Below are 19341 nucleotides of genomic sequence, written 5' to 3'. Positions count from 1 at the left end.
CTCCCTCTTCCGTAACGCTAGAAATTGATTGGCACACTCTTTCTCTCTCATATACACACATAAATTCTTTCACTGTAGTCTAACCCGTTTAACTGGTCGGAATTTTCAAAACTCGGAAGCTTCGTAGTCACACCGGGATATGGACTACTCTAATTTAATGATCTGCATTCATGTAAGGGAGCTTCCGAGGCCGCACAGGGGCAGCCAATCGGTGCAAAGTATTGTCCTTTTGCTCCCATCAACCTTTGCGTCGCGGCCCACTTTTCGCGTGAGGCTTAGAAGCCGCTGCCGCTCCCTCCGCTGGCATGTCGGTGGTTTTCGTGCCGGAGAAACTCCGAGGCAAGGCGGAGGTGAACCAAGAGACGTTGCAACGGGTGAGCGAAAGGGACGGGCGCCATAGAGAGAGCGGAGGGGAGCGTCGCTCACGCAGCCCTGTTTTTAACTCCCGTACGCCGCCATAGGAAAGGCAAGAACATCGGGAGGAGTCAGAGCGCCGCTCTACCTTTCCGCTCTCTCTGGTTTTCTGGCCAGGTTCTTTGTATTGGGTTAGTTAGCCGATTAGAACCGGAAGTGTCTTTGCCATTTCATTCCCCGCCTCTTGCAGGCTGCGTGAAGATGGTCCGGGCTGCTTAAAAGCTGAGAGGGTGACGTCAGTGACTCTGGTCAAGGAACGCCCACTCTGATCCGCCTGTGCATTAGGAAGGGCAGTGCACTCTGTACATTCTCAGGGTTGGCCGAAATCAGTGGCGCTGCGCAGTTCGGCTCCTTCACTCTCCTCGGTCATGATTGCTTAGCGAGAGGCCATAACCAAGTACAATAAAAAGCGGTACACTGCCAGAAAGATGACTAAAACAAATGAATAGCATAGTCTGCGAGAATATCCTATACCTTTTGCAGTAATAGTAAACTCTTAACGCTACCAAAAAGAAAACTCACCCTTTAATATTTAAGTCTGTAAGTTGACGACTGAAGTTGACATTCTTTTAGTACCGGATATTCTTCACCCACCACTTTAATAATCTGAAATCAGGGGTCATCAGTAGGACACCTGTGGGCACCATGGTGCTCTTAAAATTGTTCCCTGGTGCCTTTGAACCCTCTGACCACCCACCCACACACTGCCTCCTTGATCGTGAGATGGTAGTGCACAGTCTATAAAGCATCCTCACAATTATCCAGTGTAATTGTTTAGTAGTAGTTCTTGAACAAGTTTCTGTAATGTGTAGTTGATCCAGTGCTGTTGTGACTTTCAGCTGCTTGAAGAAAATGACCAGCTTATTCGATGTATTGTGGAATATCAGAATAAAGGAAGAGCTGAAGAATGTGTGCAGTAAGTAAATTCAATCTAAGAGTCGCCTATTATGCATTTTTCAGGACTTCATTTTTGTATTTGCTTGATTAAAGCAAACAATCAAGTAATTGTTTAGAGAGCTTGCGTGTCTCATTGCGAGACGTGGGTTTGAATAAATCTCATTGGTCCTGAGCAAATTTACAGGGGAGGTGAAGGAGAATTGAAATCAGGCACATTGTTGCTGAAATAAATGCAATTGGTCTGTAAAACACAACCAGACTGTGCAGGGCATTAATGAAAATCTTGTTTATTTTGCTGACTTTAATGTGGGAGGTAATAGCTTACAGATGTACCGACCCCTTCTTCTTGGCAGCCCTAGACTTCTGAAAGGCCATTGTAATAGTGGCTGTTTTATTTTTAATTTATTTTCTAATAATCCCTAACATTTTCCCCTTTTGCTGCCACTGCACAAGCTTGATGATTTTATAGAGCTGTGTACCACAACAGCAAGATCTTCCCTGGTTAGACACTGCTAGTTCAGACTTCATCAGTGTGAATGTAAAGTTAGAATGATGTGCTCCAGTGTGCATCATTGCCCACTCATCTATGCCTTTGCAGGAATTAAGTGATCATTAAACATCATTAAACATGGGCAGTGTTCTTGAAGCTACCAACATGAGTTTGACCAAACTGCGGGAGGCAGTGGAAGACAGGAGTGTCTGGCGTGCTCTGGTCCATGGGGTCACGAAGAGTCAGACACAACTAAACGACTAAACAACAACAAAACATTGACTTAATTACCGTATTTTTCGCACCATAGGACGCACTTTTCCCGTCTTAAAAACTAAGGGGAAAAGTCTGTGCGTCCTATGGAGCGAATGCAGGGAGGAGGCAGGCAGGAAAAGCCCTCAAGAGCCCCACACAAGCTTCGCGCGGCTCTTGCGGGCTTTTCCCCAAGAGGGAGAAGGGACTGACGCCGCCAGTCAGTCCCTTCTCCCTCCTCTAGAAAAGCCTTGCACAACCTCTCCAGCCGGGGGGAGGCTTCGCAAGGCTAAAGGGGAAGCCAGGGCAGCGAGCGCGATCCATCCCGTTCGCTGCCTGGCTTCCCCTTTAGACTTGCGCGCCTCTCCGGGGGTGGGGTGGGGGTGGGGGGCTTCGCAAGTCTAAAGGGGAAGCCAGGCAGCAAGCGCGATCCATCCCGTTCGCTGCCTGGCTTCCCCTTTAGACTTGCGCGCCTCTCCGGGGGTGGGGGGGTGGGGGGCTTCGCAAGTCTAAAGGGGAAGCCAGGCAGCAAACGGGATGGATCGCGCTCGCTGCCTGGCTTCCCCTTTAGACTTGCGCACCTCTCCGGGGGTGGGGGGGGGTGGAGGCTTCGCAAGGCTAAAGGGGAAGCCAGGGCAGCGAGCGCGATCCATCCCGTTCGCTGCCTGGCTTCCCCTTTAGACTTGCGCGCCTCTCCGGGGGTGGGGTGGGGGTGGGGGGCTTCGCAAGTCTAAAGGGGAAGCCAGGCAGCAAGCGCGATCCATCCCGTTCGCTGCCTGGCTTCCCCTTTAGACTTGCGCACCTCTCCGGGGGTGGGGGGGGGGTGGAGGCTTCGCAAGGCTAAAGGGGAAGCCAGGGCAGCGAGCGCGATCCATCCCGTTCGCTGCCTGGCTTCCCCTTTAGACTTGCGCGCCTCTCCGGGGGTGGGGTGGGGGTGGGGGGCTTCGCAAGTCTAAAGGGGAAGCCAGGCAGCAAGCGCGATCCATCCCGTTCGCTGCCTGGCTTCCCCTTTAGACTTGCGCGCCTCTCCGGGGGTGGGGGGGGGGGCTTCGCAAGTCTAAAGGGGAAGCCAGGCAGCAAACGGGATGGATCGCGCTCGCTGCCTGGCTTCCCCTTTAGACTTGCGCACCTCTCCGGGGGTGGGGGGGGGTGGAGGCTTCGCAAGGCTAAAGGGGAAGCCAGGCAGCAAACGGGATGGATCGCGCTCGCTGCCTGGCTTCCCCTTTAGACTTGCGCACCTCTCCGGGGGTGGGGGGGGGTGGAGGCTTCGCAAGGCTAAAGGGGAAGCCAGGCAGCAAACGGGATGGATCGCGCTCGCTGCCTGGCTTCCCCTTTAGACTTGCGCACCTCTCCGGGGGTGGGGGGGGTGGAGGCTTCGCAAGGCTAAAGGGGAAGCCAGGCAGCGAGCGCGATCGATCCCGTTTGCTGCCTGGCTTCCCCTTTAGACTTGCGCGCCTCTCCAGCCGCAAGAGATCTACCAGAGGTAGATCTTAACCCTTGCCTCACCTGGGAGCTTCTCTGGGCAGGAATTCCCTCAGCTTAAGTGAGGTGGGGGAAGTGTGGCAAGTAGGGTGGTACCTACCTAGACACTGAAGCCACATGTCTCTCAGATGAAAATTGGGAGTGGGCATTGTGTGAAGTGCTCTGATGGTGTGGGCATTGTGTGAAGTGCTCTGATGGTGTTTCCTGCTTGGCAGGGGGTTGGACTCGATGGCCCTTGTGGTCTATTCCAGTTCTATGATTCTATGATTCTAAGTGGCTGTGGATCTCCTGCTGCAGAACTGTAGGACTGTATAGAGTTGGGAGGGCCACCTGAGGGTCATCTAGCCCAGCCCCCTCACAATGTAGGAATCACAGCTAAAGAACGCCAGAGAGATGGTCCCCCAACCGCTGCTTAAAAGCCTCCAGTGGTGGAGACCCCAAACACCTTCCGAGGTCATAGAATTGCAAGGTTGGAAGGGAACCCCAGGAGTCATCTAGTCCAGCCCCGGTGGACAGCGGGCGCAATCCATCCCGTTGTGCAAGACTAAAGATGCTGTGCAAGGCTAAAGAGGAAGCCAGGGCAGTGAGTGCCTGCCCTGGACTGCCTTGTCTTCTTCTTTAGCCGTGCTGGAGAGGTTTAGCTCCTGGCTGGAGAGGTTGCGCGGCTATGGATCCCCTGAGCTGTCTTGGCTTCTTTGCTCTTTGGGGCTGGTGGGGGAACCCGGGCTTCCCCCGCAGCCCCAAGAAGCTCTGGGAGAAGCAGACAGGCTGCGCGCAGCCTGTCCGTTGCTCTTTGGGGCTGGGGGGAGGGATAATATTTTTTCCTTGATTTCCCCCTCTAAAAACTAGGTGCGTCCTGTGGTCCGGTGCGTCCAATAGAGCGAAAAATACGGTAGTATTTTTTTTAAAAAAAACATTTCCTTCAATTTAAAAATAAAATACTATCAGGAACAGGGGAAAGAAGCTAAGAGGATTCAAAAATATTATTGGCTTCATATTAATTAACAACTCTTGCCTTCCCCCTGCTTTCTCAAGTATGAAGTGAGCAAAATAGAGACCTAAATCCTACTGTCACTTATATGCTGGCTGCCAGAGCAATTCTGTTATTTCAGTTGCCCTAAGGAATCTCATTCTTCTGTTTCTCTGTTACAGACACCAGCACACACTGCACAGAAACCTGATTTATTTAGCTACTATAGCGGATGCATCTCCCTCTCCAAATGCAGGGAAGACTGTTGCAGACTGATACTGTGCTTCTTGGCACACTTGTGAATCCTTGAAGGAAATGGGGAGTGAATCTGGAAGATCCATTAGTCCCCTCCTCTTTAAAGGAGAGGAATAAATCCAGCACCTGATGGAAAGCCAGCTGAATTGTGCTTCTTAACAGAACACATTCCTGCCTTCATTTCATCCTCTTTGCCATCAACTAGTAAATGCCATTTGCTTTACCCCCACCTTGGGTGCAAAAGGAAAAATGACATCGTGCACCGCATATTCCTTCAGCTACAATGTCACTGCTTAAAAGGTCAAGGTTGATGGGTATTATTATCAACATTTGCCATTGCCTCAGAGCATCAGTTCTCCAGGTGACATTACATTCTAGCCCAGTGACCCATGAAGAAGGTTGGTAAAGAAGGGGTACTTAACATTTTACATTAAAATCTTATTCCGGATATGGTGAAAAGAGCAAGAGATTATAACAATGTGGTGGTGTATGCAGTTACCTGTTAGTGCTTGGAAGAGAGAATTGTCACATGCCTACTGACAAAACACCTCCTTTTGCCTCTTACTTGTATGGAATTAAACATTATCACTCGTAAAGGGCACTGCTAAGCTTTGATTACTTTAATGTGTATTCCTTTTCTGTAGTAAAAACCATATTGATCCTGATACATAAATGCAGTAGAGGAAAAAATAAAGATATTTCAACTGGCTGTGTTGAACCACTTAATATTTTCAGACCAATCCATATCTCCATAGTTCTCAGTGTGCTTTTATGAAATATTTTCTTTCCCTCCTGGACTGCTAAGGTTCTAGCAATGTTTTAAATGTTTCTTGCTAGAACTTACTGAAAGATTCTAGGCAGTAAACTGAGGTTTCCCCCCCCCCATGGATTCTTAGGGAAAGGATAGCTGGTTTTGTAGCTTAGCATGAGTTGTTTTCCCCAGCCAATGCCCTCCAGATGTTTTGGACTAAAACTCAGTGGCTCCAGACAATATAGCTGTGCTATCCAGGGTTCATGGGAGTTGAAGATCAAACTGTCTGAAAGGCTGCAGGTTGGGTAAGATTGCCTCAATAATAACACTTTATGAATGAGTGATGAAAGAGCACCACAGCTGCTTTGGAATGCAGAAGAGCTGGTGCATTGCCGTAGAGTTGGAAGGGACCTCAAGGGTCATCAAGTCCAACCCCCTGCCATGCAGGAATCTCAACTAAAGCATCCCTGACAGATGGTCATCCAACCTCTGCTTAAAAACATCCAAGGAAGGAAAGCCCACAACCTCCCGACGGAGTCTATTCCACTGTCAAAACAGCTCTAACTGTCAGAAACACCCAGAGTTTGCTTGCTCACTTTATAGCTCCCTTTTATTATTGCTTAAAACAACCGTATTTTTCGTCCCATAGGACACACCTAGTTTTTTTGGGGGGAAATAAAGGAATTTTTTCCCCTTTATTCCCCCCCCAAAAAACCAGGTCGGGGAAACCGAACCAGGTCGAGGAACAGCGGGGTGGCGGCGCTGCGCCTCCTTCCTCTCCCCCGAGCTTGTGGGGCGGGCCGATATCTGTCCGGCGGGCGGGGCGCTCTGCTTCAGGGTGCCTCTCGCACCAGGCGGCAGGCTGCTATCCACAGCGTGGGGAGCCCTGCGGGGAACTCCCGCAGGGCTCCAACACGCTGCGGATGTCTGTCCGGCGTGAGGGGCGCTCTGCTTCAGGACGCCCCTTGCGCCCGGCGGCAGGCTGCTATCCGCAGTGTGGGGAGCCCTGCGGGGAACGCCCGCAGGGCTGCCTAGGCTGCGGATGTGTTCCCAAAGCGCCGGGCGTTCTGCTTTCAGCGCGCCTGGTGCTCCAGGAAGCAGGCTGCTATCCACAGCCTAGACAGCCCTGCGGGAACTCCCACAGGGCTGCCTAGGCTGCGGATGTGTTCCTGAAGCCTGGAGAGTGAGAGGGGTCGGTGCGCACCGACCCCTCTCGCTCTCCAAGCTTCAGCGAAAGCCTGCATTAGCCCCATAGGACGCACCCAGATTTCCCCTTCATTTTTGGAGGGGAAAAAGTGCGTCCTATAGGGCGAAAAATGCGGTACTTTCTTTGTTTGGTATGCCCCAGCTATCTCCCCTGACTAGGCAAAGTAGCTGCTGCCAGAGCACACTTAATTGTAAAGGAGGACTGTTGGTGTGGGGGATTTCTCTCCTTTAAAAAAAGAAAAAAACCTAAAGCTATACAATGTAAAAGGAACATAGTGAGCTGATGTGAAGTAGTAACAGCAGCTTGTTCTATCACTGAAGCTAGTGGTTGAAAGCCTCTCCTACTACATTTACACTGCTGGTGGAATGGACCTCCGCCCCCCTGGACCAGGAGTAGTATAAAATGGGAGCTCTCCCCAACCATGCTTATTAACTAAAAGTTTCTAAGTTATGTTTCCAGTCTATGGTAAGAAATGACAGCATATTGATACAAAGGGGTTTCATGTTAGAAATTGTTTTTACTCCCAACTTACAATGAAGGCCACTACACAACACACTCGAGCCAGAGGCAAAGCATCTGTTAATCCTCTCTGAGATGAACGGAGGCATTCTCTAGCCTCTACCACTGGCCTCGGGGCCCTGGGAGGCTGTCCATGGCAGCTGTGCAGTTCTTTGCAGCTGTAGGATACAGCCATACAACAGCTGCATCTAGAATGAATGCACTCTTCAGCAATTCCATATCATTTGGTATCCTGCAAGTGGAGCAGATCCAGGTATTGTAACTTAAAACATACATTTTCAATGTTCTTTCTAACTTTAAACATTACTTTCTGGAACTGCTGCTAAATTCACATCGATTGCACCTGATAATACAGTGAGGTACCCCAGGCAGAATGCTGTATTGTAGCTGGGCAATCAGACCTGTTCTTAAGCAGAGTGAGGCAAGAAGATGACTAGTACCTGACTAGTTAAGGCAGTGGGATCAAATAACATTCTGCCATTTTGAATCATGAATTTTCTAATAATAAAACCAAGACTATTTGTCGCAAGTGTGTTAAGTCTGTTAAATTTGGATGAGGACAGGGGCAGAAAGATGGTGGAAAGCGAAGACTTAAGTGTACAGAATAGTTGGTGAGGTACTGCTTACATGCTTACATGGTATGGAACTTAAGTGCTATAGATACCCACATACTTAAGTGAAACATCAGTGCAAGATGCTACACAGGACAGGTTGGATAGGTTTTGAGGATATAGAGTGCCCATATCAAGCCTTGAATGAGGCAGTGAGACTTTGATGTGTCAATAGGAGTTCTAGATACTCATCAATGCTGGTCAAAATTTTCCTTCCTGAAGCAGACACTTATTCTTCCTGCTCCAGGTCTGACATCTGAAAAAGCTTTGCCACACTATTTATAGACAGCTGTTCTTGCAATCATATATATTCCTGTCCCTCACCACTTGTGCTGTTGCATTATGGGACCAGCTATAGTTCTGGTACCAAGCACACTAGTTACTAATGCCATCCTAGCAGTCCCAACCAGCCCATGTGAGCTGGCTGGAATTGAGAGTTCTAGTCCAAAACATCTGGATGAGACAGGCTGGGCGAGACCTATAGACAATATACACAATGTCTGCTAGGTAGTAAAGCTTGGGTTAGGAATCCAGATACATTTCCATTCAGAAAAGGTGTCCACATAGCATGTGTTTAATATCCTACACTCGGTAGTATTAAGACTGCAAGTCAGGCATGGCCAAACTTTGGCCCTCCAGATTTTTTGGGACTACAATTCCCATCATCCCTGACCACTGGTTCTGTTAGCTCTCAAAATATATGGAGGGCCAAGTTTGGTCATGCCTGCTGTAAGCATAGAGAATGCTAGGGACTGAAGCTGGCTTGGCCTAGGTACCATGCCTAAGGGGCTAGCTCAACAAAGAAAATGGATTTGGGGATGTTGTATGTGAGGTTTCTAATGACCTTTGCAAATGATCCCACATCAGTTCTACACCCACATCAGAGCAGGAGCTACGGGACTTTTGGTTTCATGTGGCATTGTGAATACATGCTCCTTGCCTATGACTTCATACTTGGTAAGTTAACACTGAAAGAGGCACCTGAATGAAAATCACTGGTATCAAAGTTACACTATGATAGCAGGCTGGATCCCACATGCTTGTGAGAAATTCAAGCAAGTACTTAATCCTTAAGGGCACAGGGAAGGGAGAAATCAGTTGCGTGTCAACCAGAGGGAACTTCACAAATGCAGCAATGTTTTAAGGCACAAGAGCCTCATTTTTGTAAATAAGTAAAAGAATGAGGGATCAAAAGTGAGATAATATAACAGTCTTTATGAGGGGATCCCCCCCCCCCATCTAGACAGTGTTCTCTATCATGCTGTCTTGGCAGTAGTGGAAAAAGAGCTGGAGAGCACTCTGTTCCTGCCCTGGAGGCATCTAGGAGCAAGGTATTTGTTTCCGTGCTGCAAGGCTCTTCTAAGCTCCAGAGCAGCCTTCTGCAGCCTGGTGTGTTCCAGCCATTTGGGTCTCCAAGTCCCATAGGCCCGAGCCAACACAGCCAATAGGAAGGGATGTTGGAAGCTGTAGTCACCAGGTTGAGGAAGACTACACAGAGACGACAAAGTGTTGGGTATTAGTACTGAATCAAAGGGATGTTGCCTGCTTTTGCAAGGCCAGGATTCAACAGTTCCTTGCAAGGGGCCTGCCTCTGTCCAATAAGACTTTGGACTTTCTTTCCCTACCACCACACACACAAGACCCTCATATACCAACCACGATCCAGCTGCATCTAGAGCGAATGTGCCATCTTTCCAGTAATTCCACAATCATGCCTTATCCTCAAAGTGGGACAAACCTTGGGGTATTTCAGCTCAGAGCACGTATCTATTTGTGTGAATGTTGTAATTTGGGGGCTAGCAAGGAAAGCTCCACTGAAATTAACTTGCAGCTTAGTGGTGCTCATATCTTCAGCAGAAACCTTATTTTAACAAGATATAACCTACTATTAAAGGTATATCTTTAATAAAGCAAATAAGGTTATTTTTACTTACAGGAGCTTTAAAATTAAAATACAAAATGTACAATTCCAGTTCCAAAGCATTAGCTATTCACAGAAGTACTGCAATAAGGGTAAGTTAACTAAGCACCAAACCCCATGCACTTGGCAGTGTGAAACATCACATGGCAACATTTGGTTGCCAAGTGCAAACAACTTGGGAAAATTACCAGTGTTCAGCATAATTGGAAGCAGAGGATGATGTAGCACCTACTAGACAGAAACTGACACACCTGTATTTCCACAATTCACTCCAATTTTAGAAACTGCCAGTGCTTGTATTTACCACTCAAATTTGCAACTGCAGTTTAGATGCTCTGTAGGGAACGTCAACGCAACAAACATCTGTACTTTGACCTGAAATCATTGTGGCATACAACTGCAATAGATTGTAGGGTCCAATATAAGTTTTCAATGGTGTCCTCCAGGAAAGTAAAAAACAAAACAAAAAAAAAACCCCACTTGTTAAATTCACCAACATTTTTAGCAGAAGGTACAAAACATTAACAATTTACAGACAGAAGCCACACTGATTGTGCAAAGCACATGACTAAAGTTATGCACAGCAAACAACTCTGTAAACATGGTAAGGGTGGGTTTTGAGGAAACATGGTGACAATATCATAAATACAGGCAACATTGGCATCTTCAACCAGCACAAATAGTAACATTCTGGGCCTGCCAAGATGGCCCATCACCACACAAGCAGAAGGCGGGGGAGGGGTTCCTCGACTCTGCCCACCCCAACGTTTAGTGTTGTGTATTTTATTTATATATATTTATATATAATTTGGTATCTTTAATATACACATGTACTTCGTTTGTAGAAAATGGGAACTTAAATGTGCTTTTATCTTCATCAAAAAACTATATGCATTTATAACTAATAACCCATTTTACTTGTCAATGTATTAGAATGATATGACTTAAGAAAATATAAAAATAATATTAATACTGTCAAAAACCTTTATACCAGAAAATATTGTGGTTTATAATTACTCTTTCAAAGATGAAATATGAAAATTTAAATAGGTTTTTATAAAGACTTCTCTCACCTCAATTAATATACAATGGGATAACTATACATATTTACCTTTTTTTTTCAATTTAAGCACCAGTCATTCCCCCAGATCCACTTTGGTTGGAAGGTTATTTCCTAATTCCACAGGTTCATTTATTTAATGGCACATATTGACTGAAAGTAGTAACTTTAATCGTTAGCACTACAAAAAATAGTGTTTTTAAGTTCTCTCTCTTCTGAGCCAGCTCATGTTTTTACACACTAAGTCTAGCATTGAAATAAGACTTTAAATATTTGCAAGTAGTCTTAACTATTCTTTCATACATTTAAGGAGCACTGTATGGATAATGCCTTTGGCCAAATGTAAAAGTATCAAATTGTGTATTCTAATGTAGTGTCAGCCACAGATGAATACAATCCACCCCAAACTACTTTATGGATCTTGAGCTCAGGTTACAGGTGGATTGTGCCCATTAAGTTATGTCACAAGTTACCTGGGCTGGAGTGGTTCCAGCTATTTTTGCATGAAGCAAATAACTGGAAAAAGCTTTTTGCAGTTGTCTGTGCACCACTGTTGTGACCAGGAGCTTGTGTGGCACGTTAACAACTGATGCATTAAAAAAGCTACAGCAGCCGATGTCACCGGAGTGAAGACTTTTTACCTTGTCAATTAGAAATCTAAAGAAAAGGAGTGTTGAGCAAAACTGCTAGATTTGCTTAAAAATGTACTCAAATTTGTTTTAGCAAGAAATGGTAACTATAAATCTATATGAAAAAATAGCTATAAAATACAGTGTTTTCTGTGGTAATAATGTAGCAGTTTGTTAGCAGGGTAGTCCATATACGCTTTGAAAGCATCACAGTTTAGGGCTGTTGTGTGTACATGTAACACCTTGGCACCATTTGCTCAGCACTCTACAGAGAGAGAGAGAATCACCACTAGAAGCTGTCACTCCACAGAACCACCAGAAGAGACAGCCACCACCGCACAACTGTAAAACAAAGCAAATGTTTGTCACATCAAAGACTTTGGTCCTCTGCGGCATTTCTTGCTAGAAAAAGCCGTCAGTACTGATGCATGTAAGATGGCCTGCGTTCGTGCTTGACTGGAAAAGGTTTAAAGCCCTTATTCATCGGTTTGTGCTGAGATGGCGGCGGCGGCGATTGCTGCTGCTGCTGCTGCGCATAGGCAAAAGTGGAGGAAATCCCTGTTGATGGTGTGCAATCGTTGGCTGTGGACCAAACGGGTGACTGCAGGATCTGCATGGTGTCATTCCACTGGCTGGCAGGGCTACTCATCTGGTACAAAGACATGTTTTGACTGGGCAGTGTGTGCTGCCAAGGAGCTTTTGGAGGCCAGGTTTTGGTTTTGTTGTCCTGCAAGAGACCAATGACAACATCTGAGCTTCCTTCCTGCACATCCACTGCCAGGAACCATTTCTGGCCCTGCTGCAAATGTTCCTTAGTATACCACTTTCTTCCAAACAAGTGGATGACAGTCACACAGAAACATTATCAGAGTGCAAGGTAACCTGTCCCACTGATGACTTGAACTCCTGGGGCATCTCCAGAAATCTTGCCCACTGGAGCAGTTTAACTCTGTCCCATGTAAACCACTACATCCTGGACCAACAGCACACATAAGGGGCCCACTCATAGCCCCACCTCCAGTGCCTTCCCTAGAGAGCACTAAAGCCACAGAATCTAGGAACAGGAAGAGCCAATATTCTTGTCTTTTACAAATGGGAGGGGAGCAATGAAGAAGAAACTCTCCCATAGTTCTCTCTCCTACCCTGGTTAGAACTTGGACTGTTATTGCAGTTAGTGCCACCTCTTTGCCATTTCTGCAACACTCCAAAAGCATTCCCTTGGGAAGGAGGAAGAGCCACCCAGCCATGTTGCTCGGCAGCCTGTTGGGGTCAAAGCCCTCCTACATCAATACCACATCAATCACACAGAGCAATACCATTCACCTGGGAGGTTCTCCCAGCAGCCCATTATATTATCTGGCTTTCAGAGAAGGGGAGGGGGAAATGCATCTCCAATGGATCTACACCCCCTAAGATCAAAGTAAAAGTGAAACATTTTGGAGTCTCCAATAAATTCCATGGAGCATATTCAGTTGTCTATAATAAAAAATGAAGCAGTGCAGTTCTGTTGGCCTTAAAATCTGCAAGTATAGTGAACTTGACTATTTAAAACTGGGCTGAATTCGGGGAACATTTTTACTGACGGATTTTTTAAAGAAGAAAAGCCACCTGGAATCCCATCAAAGAGGCCCCCTCCACCATTAGCCACCCAAAAAGAGGCACTATTCAGCCTGATACTTGCCTGACTATGATCATCCACTGTAGAAAGGAGTGGTGGGGAAGGAAGTGTGCTCGGGTCTTGCTCCCCACTGCTGTGTTTCCTGTGGAAATATTTATCCAATGAGAGAAAATGGTTGGTTAGTGTCATGGCAGGGTCTTAAATGAGAAAATATTTTTCAATTCTGACAAACACTTTATGCTGTATTTCCGTGGTCAAAATAGAGGGCAATAGGAGTCTTACAAGTGAAGTACACTTGTACTAAGGGCCTTTGCATCTAACCTGCTACTTTCATGGCAATTAAAGGTTTATGAATTAAACTTTCAGACACCTAGCCAACAAGGCAGATAGAAGTCTATGGCACAGCAGCAGCTAGGCCATACTGCAGCCAATAAAAACTGTGGACCAGTGCTTCTGATATTGCACCAAAGCAGGGTTTTGTACTTTTGCAATACTTAATATTTAATTGTCCAGTCCTGCTCAAATAGCCGTAGGATGGTCACAATCACTATTCATTAGGGACCACAGGGTTCTTGTCCCTACGAATAGCTTGGCTTATGCCTTGGGGAAGCCTTCAAGCAGGACACCAAGGCTACAGACCTCCCTTGGCAGTAGCAGCTCTGCCTCAGCAGCATCTTGTTTTCAGAGGAATAGTATTTATGAACATGGACTCAACGCCAGGCATGCTGTTGTCAAAACTGTGTGACATTGGCCTTGTTGAGAGAAGTCTGCCTTCTCTATTCGAAATCAGCTTTCTTGTTCTTCAATCAGCAGGACTGATTAACTGGACTTTCAATTGTGGATCCTCTTTTCTGTCACTGGGCACTTTTATTAGTTTCATGGTTATTTCACAGCCATAAATCTGGTGCTTGCTGCTGGGTGTGCTCAAGAGGGAGCCACAGCCAATCCACATTTGCATTTTCAAATACCTGTTTGCCACATGTCTATTATTCCTTTAATAATAATAATAATAATAATAATAATAATAATAATAATAATAATAATAATAATAAAAAAGAAGCACGCCTGTCACTATAGCAGAGACTTAACACATGCAGCACATCCATGTGGCTTTCCTAGCTTCCACCAATGCAGGCACGTACTAATGAGCAGGAATAAATCCCACAAGACAAATTAAGGGAAAAGTAGTCAGAACCACAACCAGAAATGGAAGATTATAGCATATTCCCCAAACCCTCTGGGCCCTGGTTTCTTTTCTTGCTTCTTTCAAAGGGCTGAGACAACTGCAAGCTCAGGCAACATTAAAGGAGAAACAAAACCTAGGTGGCAAGACAGCCAAGAGTAGTTCAGATTTCTTTCTTATTTCCAAACCTAGCTTGGCCTTGTGACTCACACTTGGCACAGGAAAGTTTTGGAACAGCCTGACCCTTGCAAGTTAAGGTGGCAAAATCTTTATCCACCAGCAAAACCAAAGATTTGGCCTCCTGCTTTGTTAAGAATTCAACTCACCTTCTTTGCTTGACTGCAGCAACAATATCTGGCCCTGAGAACATGGAAAACAGACTGTCTCCATTGGCAGAGGAAGTCTCATCACTGGAGCTGGCAGAGTCGCCCTGAGTACCTGACCAGCTGCTTGCCATCTCCCTGAGATGAGAGCAGGGAAGCAATCAAGAGAAAGAGACTAACAGTAGAGATGTGAGCGGTGGTGGGAGGCTCTCACCACCCTAGTTGCTCTTAAACGTTACTAAACATTCACAGGGCAAGAAGAAAAATCTCCATGAATGCTAATACTAAAATAAGACTAAACTAACAAATTCAGCATCATCTTTCAGCATTTATCCCATGGCTTATTCAGGCACTGCATATGGAATCTATATCCCCTCTAAGGACCCAGTACATATTCACTTAAAAAGGTAAAGGTAAAGGTACCCCTGCCCGTACGGGCCAGTCGTGTACGGCTCTGGGGTTGCGTGCTCATCTCGCTTAAGAGGCCGTGAGCCGGCGCCGTCCAAAGACACTTCCAGGTCACGTGGCCAGCGTGACGAAGCTGCAGCTGGCGAGCCAGCACCAGCGCAGCACACGGGAACGCCATTTACCTTCCCGCTATAAAGTGGTCCCTATTTATCTACTTGCACTTAAGAGTGCTTTCGAACTGCTAGGTGGGCAGGAGCTGGGACCGAACGACAGGAGCTCACCCCACCTCGGGGATTCGAAACGCCGACCATACAATCGGCAAGTCCTAGGCACTGAGGTTTTACCCACAGCGCCACCCGTGTCCCTACATATTCACTTAACAACCCTTTAAAACTGGCATTACTGTAGCGGCAGCCAAGGTGGTGTCCTGCAGATGTTGAGGACTCCAGCTCCCATCAGCTCCAGCCTGCACAGTTAATGGCTAGGAATGATGGGACCTGGAGTCCAACCACATCAGGAAGGTGCTACCTTGGCTGCCCTTGCCCAAAGCAGAAAATATCCACATGCTGCATGGAAATGCAATCCTGAACTTGGAAGAGCTGCAGTATAAATATTATAAACAGGCAATTCCCTGTTTGCACAGGGGTTCCGTTCTGGGTCATTGTGCGCATCAGAAGTCACAGGTAAGCTCATTCTGCCCCCACACCAACCCCTTCTGGGAACGAAAGCAGCACACGTGTTGACAGCTGCATGTCAATTGGGCGCACGCAAAGTGGTCACGCATACACACACTAAAATTTATACACTACCTGATTGTAAAAAACAACAACCCTCAAAGTAGTTTACAAAAAGTTAAAACAATAAAATTGAGAAAAATTCACAACTATACTTTAAAACATATAAAAGTTTGAATACCAAAACAGATTAAAATTACCTCAACTTTCTAAGCATATGGGTAGGTATGTCTAAACAAGATATATAACTGATGCAGCAAAAATCCCTAATTTTACAGCTGCTAGCAAAGATGGATGTACACAAGGGTGCCACAGGTAGCTCCTTACCCTTCTGTGAAATACTCTGGGAAAGGCCAGGTTCTGTGCGGGTCGTCAGGATGAGGCCAGTTGCTACGTGTGTTGCTGGGGCGACGGAAGTGCTGTGCTTGCCTTTTTTGTTGCATGGCCTGACTGACCCCAGCCACATAACGAGCAAACTCTGGATCAGAGCCAACTGGGAGTAAAAAAAGAAACCTGACAGTCAACTATTGACACACTTGGATATTTCCATTGCAATGATCCGTCATCTACCCCTCAGACAGACAAACAGAGAGAATATGAGAATGTGTACACATGCATACAAACACAATGGAAGCTAGTCAGTGGTTGGGAATGCCTGTTGAAGTGCTGAAAATTAAGAACTTCACCAGGGAGCGATTTATGTGGGGGCAGGCAAAATATGCTACATAAATCCCCAACATTGTAGCCACCAGCAAAATAGAGAGGTGGTGGTGACATCATGCACAGTGGAAGCCCAAGAAATGCTCTGTCTGTGGGCCTGGCTATCTATCTATCTATCTATCTATCTATCTATCTATCTAGAAGCTTAGATCCTATTTTAGAATGCACATCAAATAGGAAGACAGATCAATACTACTTAAATCCATTCAGTATGCTTAAATCAAGAGAAGGATCAAACAAATGAAGAATACAAGTAAGGGAGACAACCCAAAGGAAGAGTCAGGCCATACCTCGGCTCTCCTGTCAGGTCAGTCATTGCCTCCAACAACATTGTCTCCAACAACATGGAGTCAAAAAGCTGCCCATGTATATTCACATGTAAGTCCATCATCTCCACATATCATACTGCTATGGAACTTGGCAGCCCATCAGACTTTTGGGGAAACTAATTTCAGAAAGTCATTGCTATTGCAATGCTTAGCATTGCTATTGCTAAGAGAGACTGCTCTGCATCATAAAGATGGAACAGACTAAAGAATGTCTGAAGGAAGCAGATCCAAGAAATTAAGAGGCACAAAAACCCTGCTGTTAAGATGACTTTGTCCAAAGGAATGTTCCCCCTCTACCCAACATACTCTGAAAAACCTCAGCAAGGCAAATCTGTTCAATCCTATTAAGTTGAACAAAACTTGACTAGCATGATGGCTAAATTGTGCTACCTTGGGAACAGGAATTGGTTGCCACAGACTTAAGTGAGCTAGAAAGCAGCAAGTGGCAGTGAGAGGAGGTGTAGGGAGCACACTTTCCCTTTTTACCCACCCCACAGAACACATCTGGGAGGTCAGGGTAGGATGCATTAGGGAAATTCCTTGTGAATCGTCAAGTGTTTGAAGATCTGGACATGGGTCCCACCCACTAAATTAAGATATTTGTGTATTTCATGAAATTGATACACCACTTGATTGTGGAAAACTTACAAAAATAATAATACAGTAAGATTATCAGTAAGATGACATTTTCAAAAATTACTGCCCTTAAAAACTATCTTTCCTCACCCAATATTTGGCAGACTTTTTTTAAAGGTAACCCCTGCTGTTGCTTTTGCTCTTGTAATCCTATAATCTTTCCCATCACCTGCAGAAGACACAAATGGTTTGTGTCTACGGATGGGCAGCATTCAACACATTCAAACACATTACTCAATGAACATGTGGTAGTAGAAGGTTGCATTTACTTAACATGCACACACCTGCAGGATCAAAAGGTAGAAATTCTCCCAACATCCCAAAGATTCCATCACTTTGGTCACGGTTTGGCCACGTGTTGTTTCTAGGTCCTTGCTGCTTCTGCCCCAGCATCTCCGACATCACATTGTCCATGTAACTGTTCACAAGACCCAAACTATACAGGTCAGAGCTCAGGTCAGGAAAGGCATGACTGCTCCACTGAGGCATATGAGACAACCCCGGACCAACAGTCTGGGCTGACGGCTGGCTGGAATTGGTTGGCCACTTGCCAGGTGGACGCTGCTGCTGCTGCTGGGACCCAATGGGCTGCAGTAGGTGCTGATAGTAATGCATTTGCTGCTGCTGCTGCTGCTGTTGCTGCTGCTGCTTTTGTGGCTGCTGCTGCTGTTGCTGTGGCAACCCTTGCTGGAGATGGTGCAAAGGTGTGTGAGATGAAGACTGGGACTGCTGTGGCACGGTGGCTGGCTTCTGCTCTGCTGCTGCCGAAGACGATGCAACCGAGTTTCTTCTTTTCACCAGTGGAGAGGTCTGCTGGGACTTGCCCATGTTGAAACCAGAGAGGAAATCTATGACCTCCTGCATTTCTTGGTCGGTTGGTAAATTCATGCCTTTGGCATCCTTGCTGTCATCTGCTTTGCTGCCATTACGCCTGTCAAGGAGGAACCCATTAACAACCTGATGGCTTCCACTCTGTGCCGTTGTCTGGGCCGACTCAACAGCCCTGGGGAAGTTACCAATGTTCAGAATACTCTGCAATCGGGCATCCATATTGTTGGGCATTTTTGCTTTATCCTCTGAGTTGTTAGCTATGAAAAGGTTTTTGGAAGGTGTACTAGGAATGGAGTAACTTCCACTGCTGCTTGAACTGGAACAGGATGTTTTCTTTGTAAATCGTGAAGTCAGCTTCGAGAAAGTCCTTTGCAATCCACCCGTTGATTTGCTTCCATTTCCAGATGGTAAGTCAATGTGACCCCCGAAGTCACAGATCTCACGCTGAAGCTGGATCTGAATACACGGCAAAGCCTGCTCTCTGTTTAACAAAAAGAACCCTCTATTTCAGGCAAAAAAAACAACATTCACCAACTTCAAAACAACTTTACAGTAATTAGGACTAAGGCGTGCAATCTGGAGGTATTGAAAAGTATGATAATGTATAAAACAGGGGTGCCTAACCATTTTTGAGTTGGGAGTCAACACTCCGAGGTCTGTTTATCAAAGTGGGAGTGAACAAAGGCGTCATTCTGTTTTTTGAAAAAGGTCACAAAACTTTTGATATTACAAAATCACAGCAGGGCCTGCAAGAGTGGCCAGTAAGATGATTTTTAAAATGACAACTTTTAGCAGGGGGACCCAACAAAAAACCTTTTGACATCACAGTGGGGTACCTATGGAAGAAGTCATTAAACATTATTATTATTATTTAAAAAAGCAGCAACAACATCATCATCAATAACTTTTTTTAAAAAAACATTGACATAGAGGTAGTGGGGGTCTTTGAGGGCATCATTGGGTGGCGTTCAAGTAAGTTGTACTCAGCTTAGACGTACTGAAAATAATGGACCTCATTAATTTCCATGACTCTACTGTGAGTAAAACTTAGTTGAATACTACCCATCATATCAAACCAGGGGATCTATGGAAGTGGTAATG

At 46.0% G+C, this 19341-nt stretch overlaps 2 protein-coding genes across 2 annotated transcripts in view; one reads left to right on the top strand and one right to left on the bottom strand.

Moving 5' to 3' along the window:
• The first annotated feature begins 215 nt into the window (after window positions 1-215).
• On the top strand, window positions 216-5469 carry SS18L2 (SS18 like 2). The gene is made up of 3 exons (XM_081203405.1): window positions 216-374; window positions 1254-1330; window positions 4688-5469. Exons 1-3 carry the CDS (start codon window positions 306-308, stop codon window positions 4779-4781), a joined length of 240 nt encoding a protein of 79 aa, XP_081059531.1. The 5' UTR covers window positions 216-305; the 3' UTR covers window positions 4782-5469.
• A 4262-nt stretch (window positions 5470-9731) lies between these two features.
• GARRE1 (granule associated Rac and RHOG effector 1) overlaps window positions 9732-19341 on the bottom strand; it is a 57044-nt gene continuing 47434 nt past the window's right edge. The window contains exons 10-14 of the mRNA XM_081203366.1: window positions 17694-18721; window positions 16052-16217; window positions 14586-14720; window positions 13140-13218; window positions 9732-12185 (exon numbers count right to left, since the gene is read on the bottom strand). Of these exons, the coding sequence (XP_081059492.1) occupies window positions 11874-12185; window positions 13140-13218; window positions 14586-14720; window positions 16052-16217; window positions 17694-18721 (1720 nt within the window). The 3' untranslated portion in view covers window positions 9732-11873. The remainder of the gene's footprint in view (window positions 12186-13139; window positions 13219-14585; window positions 14721-16051; window positions 16218-17693; window positions 18722-19341) is intronic.

This window comes from Podarcis bocagei (assembly GCF_964188305.1).
Source record: "Podarcis bocagei genome assembly, chromosome: 7".
In the NCBI taxonomy this organism is placed as follows: Eukaryota; Metazoa; Chordata; class Lepidosauria; order Squamata; family Lacertidae; genus Podarcis; species Podarcis bocagei.
The sequence above is the reverse complement of the archived record's forward strand: the minus strand, read 5'-3'. Positions and strand labels throughout refer to the sequence as shown.

Coding starts and splice junctions, on each gene's coding strand:
- SS18L2 (XM_081203405.1), top strand. CDS start 306: ATGTCGGTGGTTTTCGTGCCGGAGAAACTCCGAGGCAAGGCGGAGGTG. Junction 375..1,253: donor ACCAAGAGACGTTGCAACGG/GTGAGCGAAAGG, acceptor TGTGACTTTCAG/CTGCTTGAAGAAAATGACCA. Junction 1,331..4,687: donor AGAGCTGAAGAATGTGTGCA/GTAAGTAAATTC, acceptor TCTCTGTTACAG/ACACCAGCACACACTGCACA.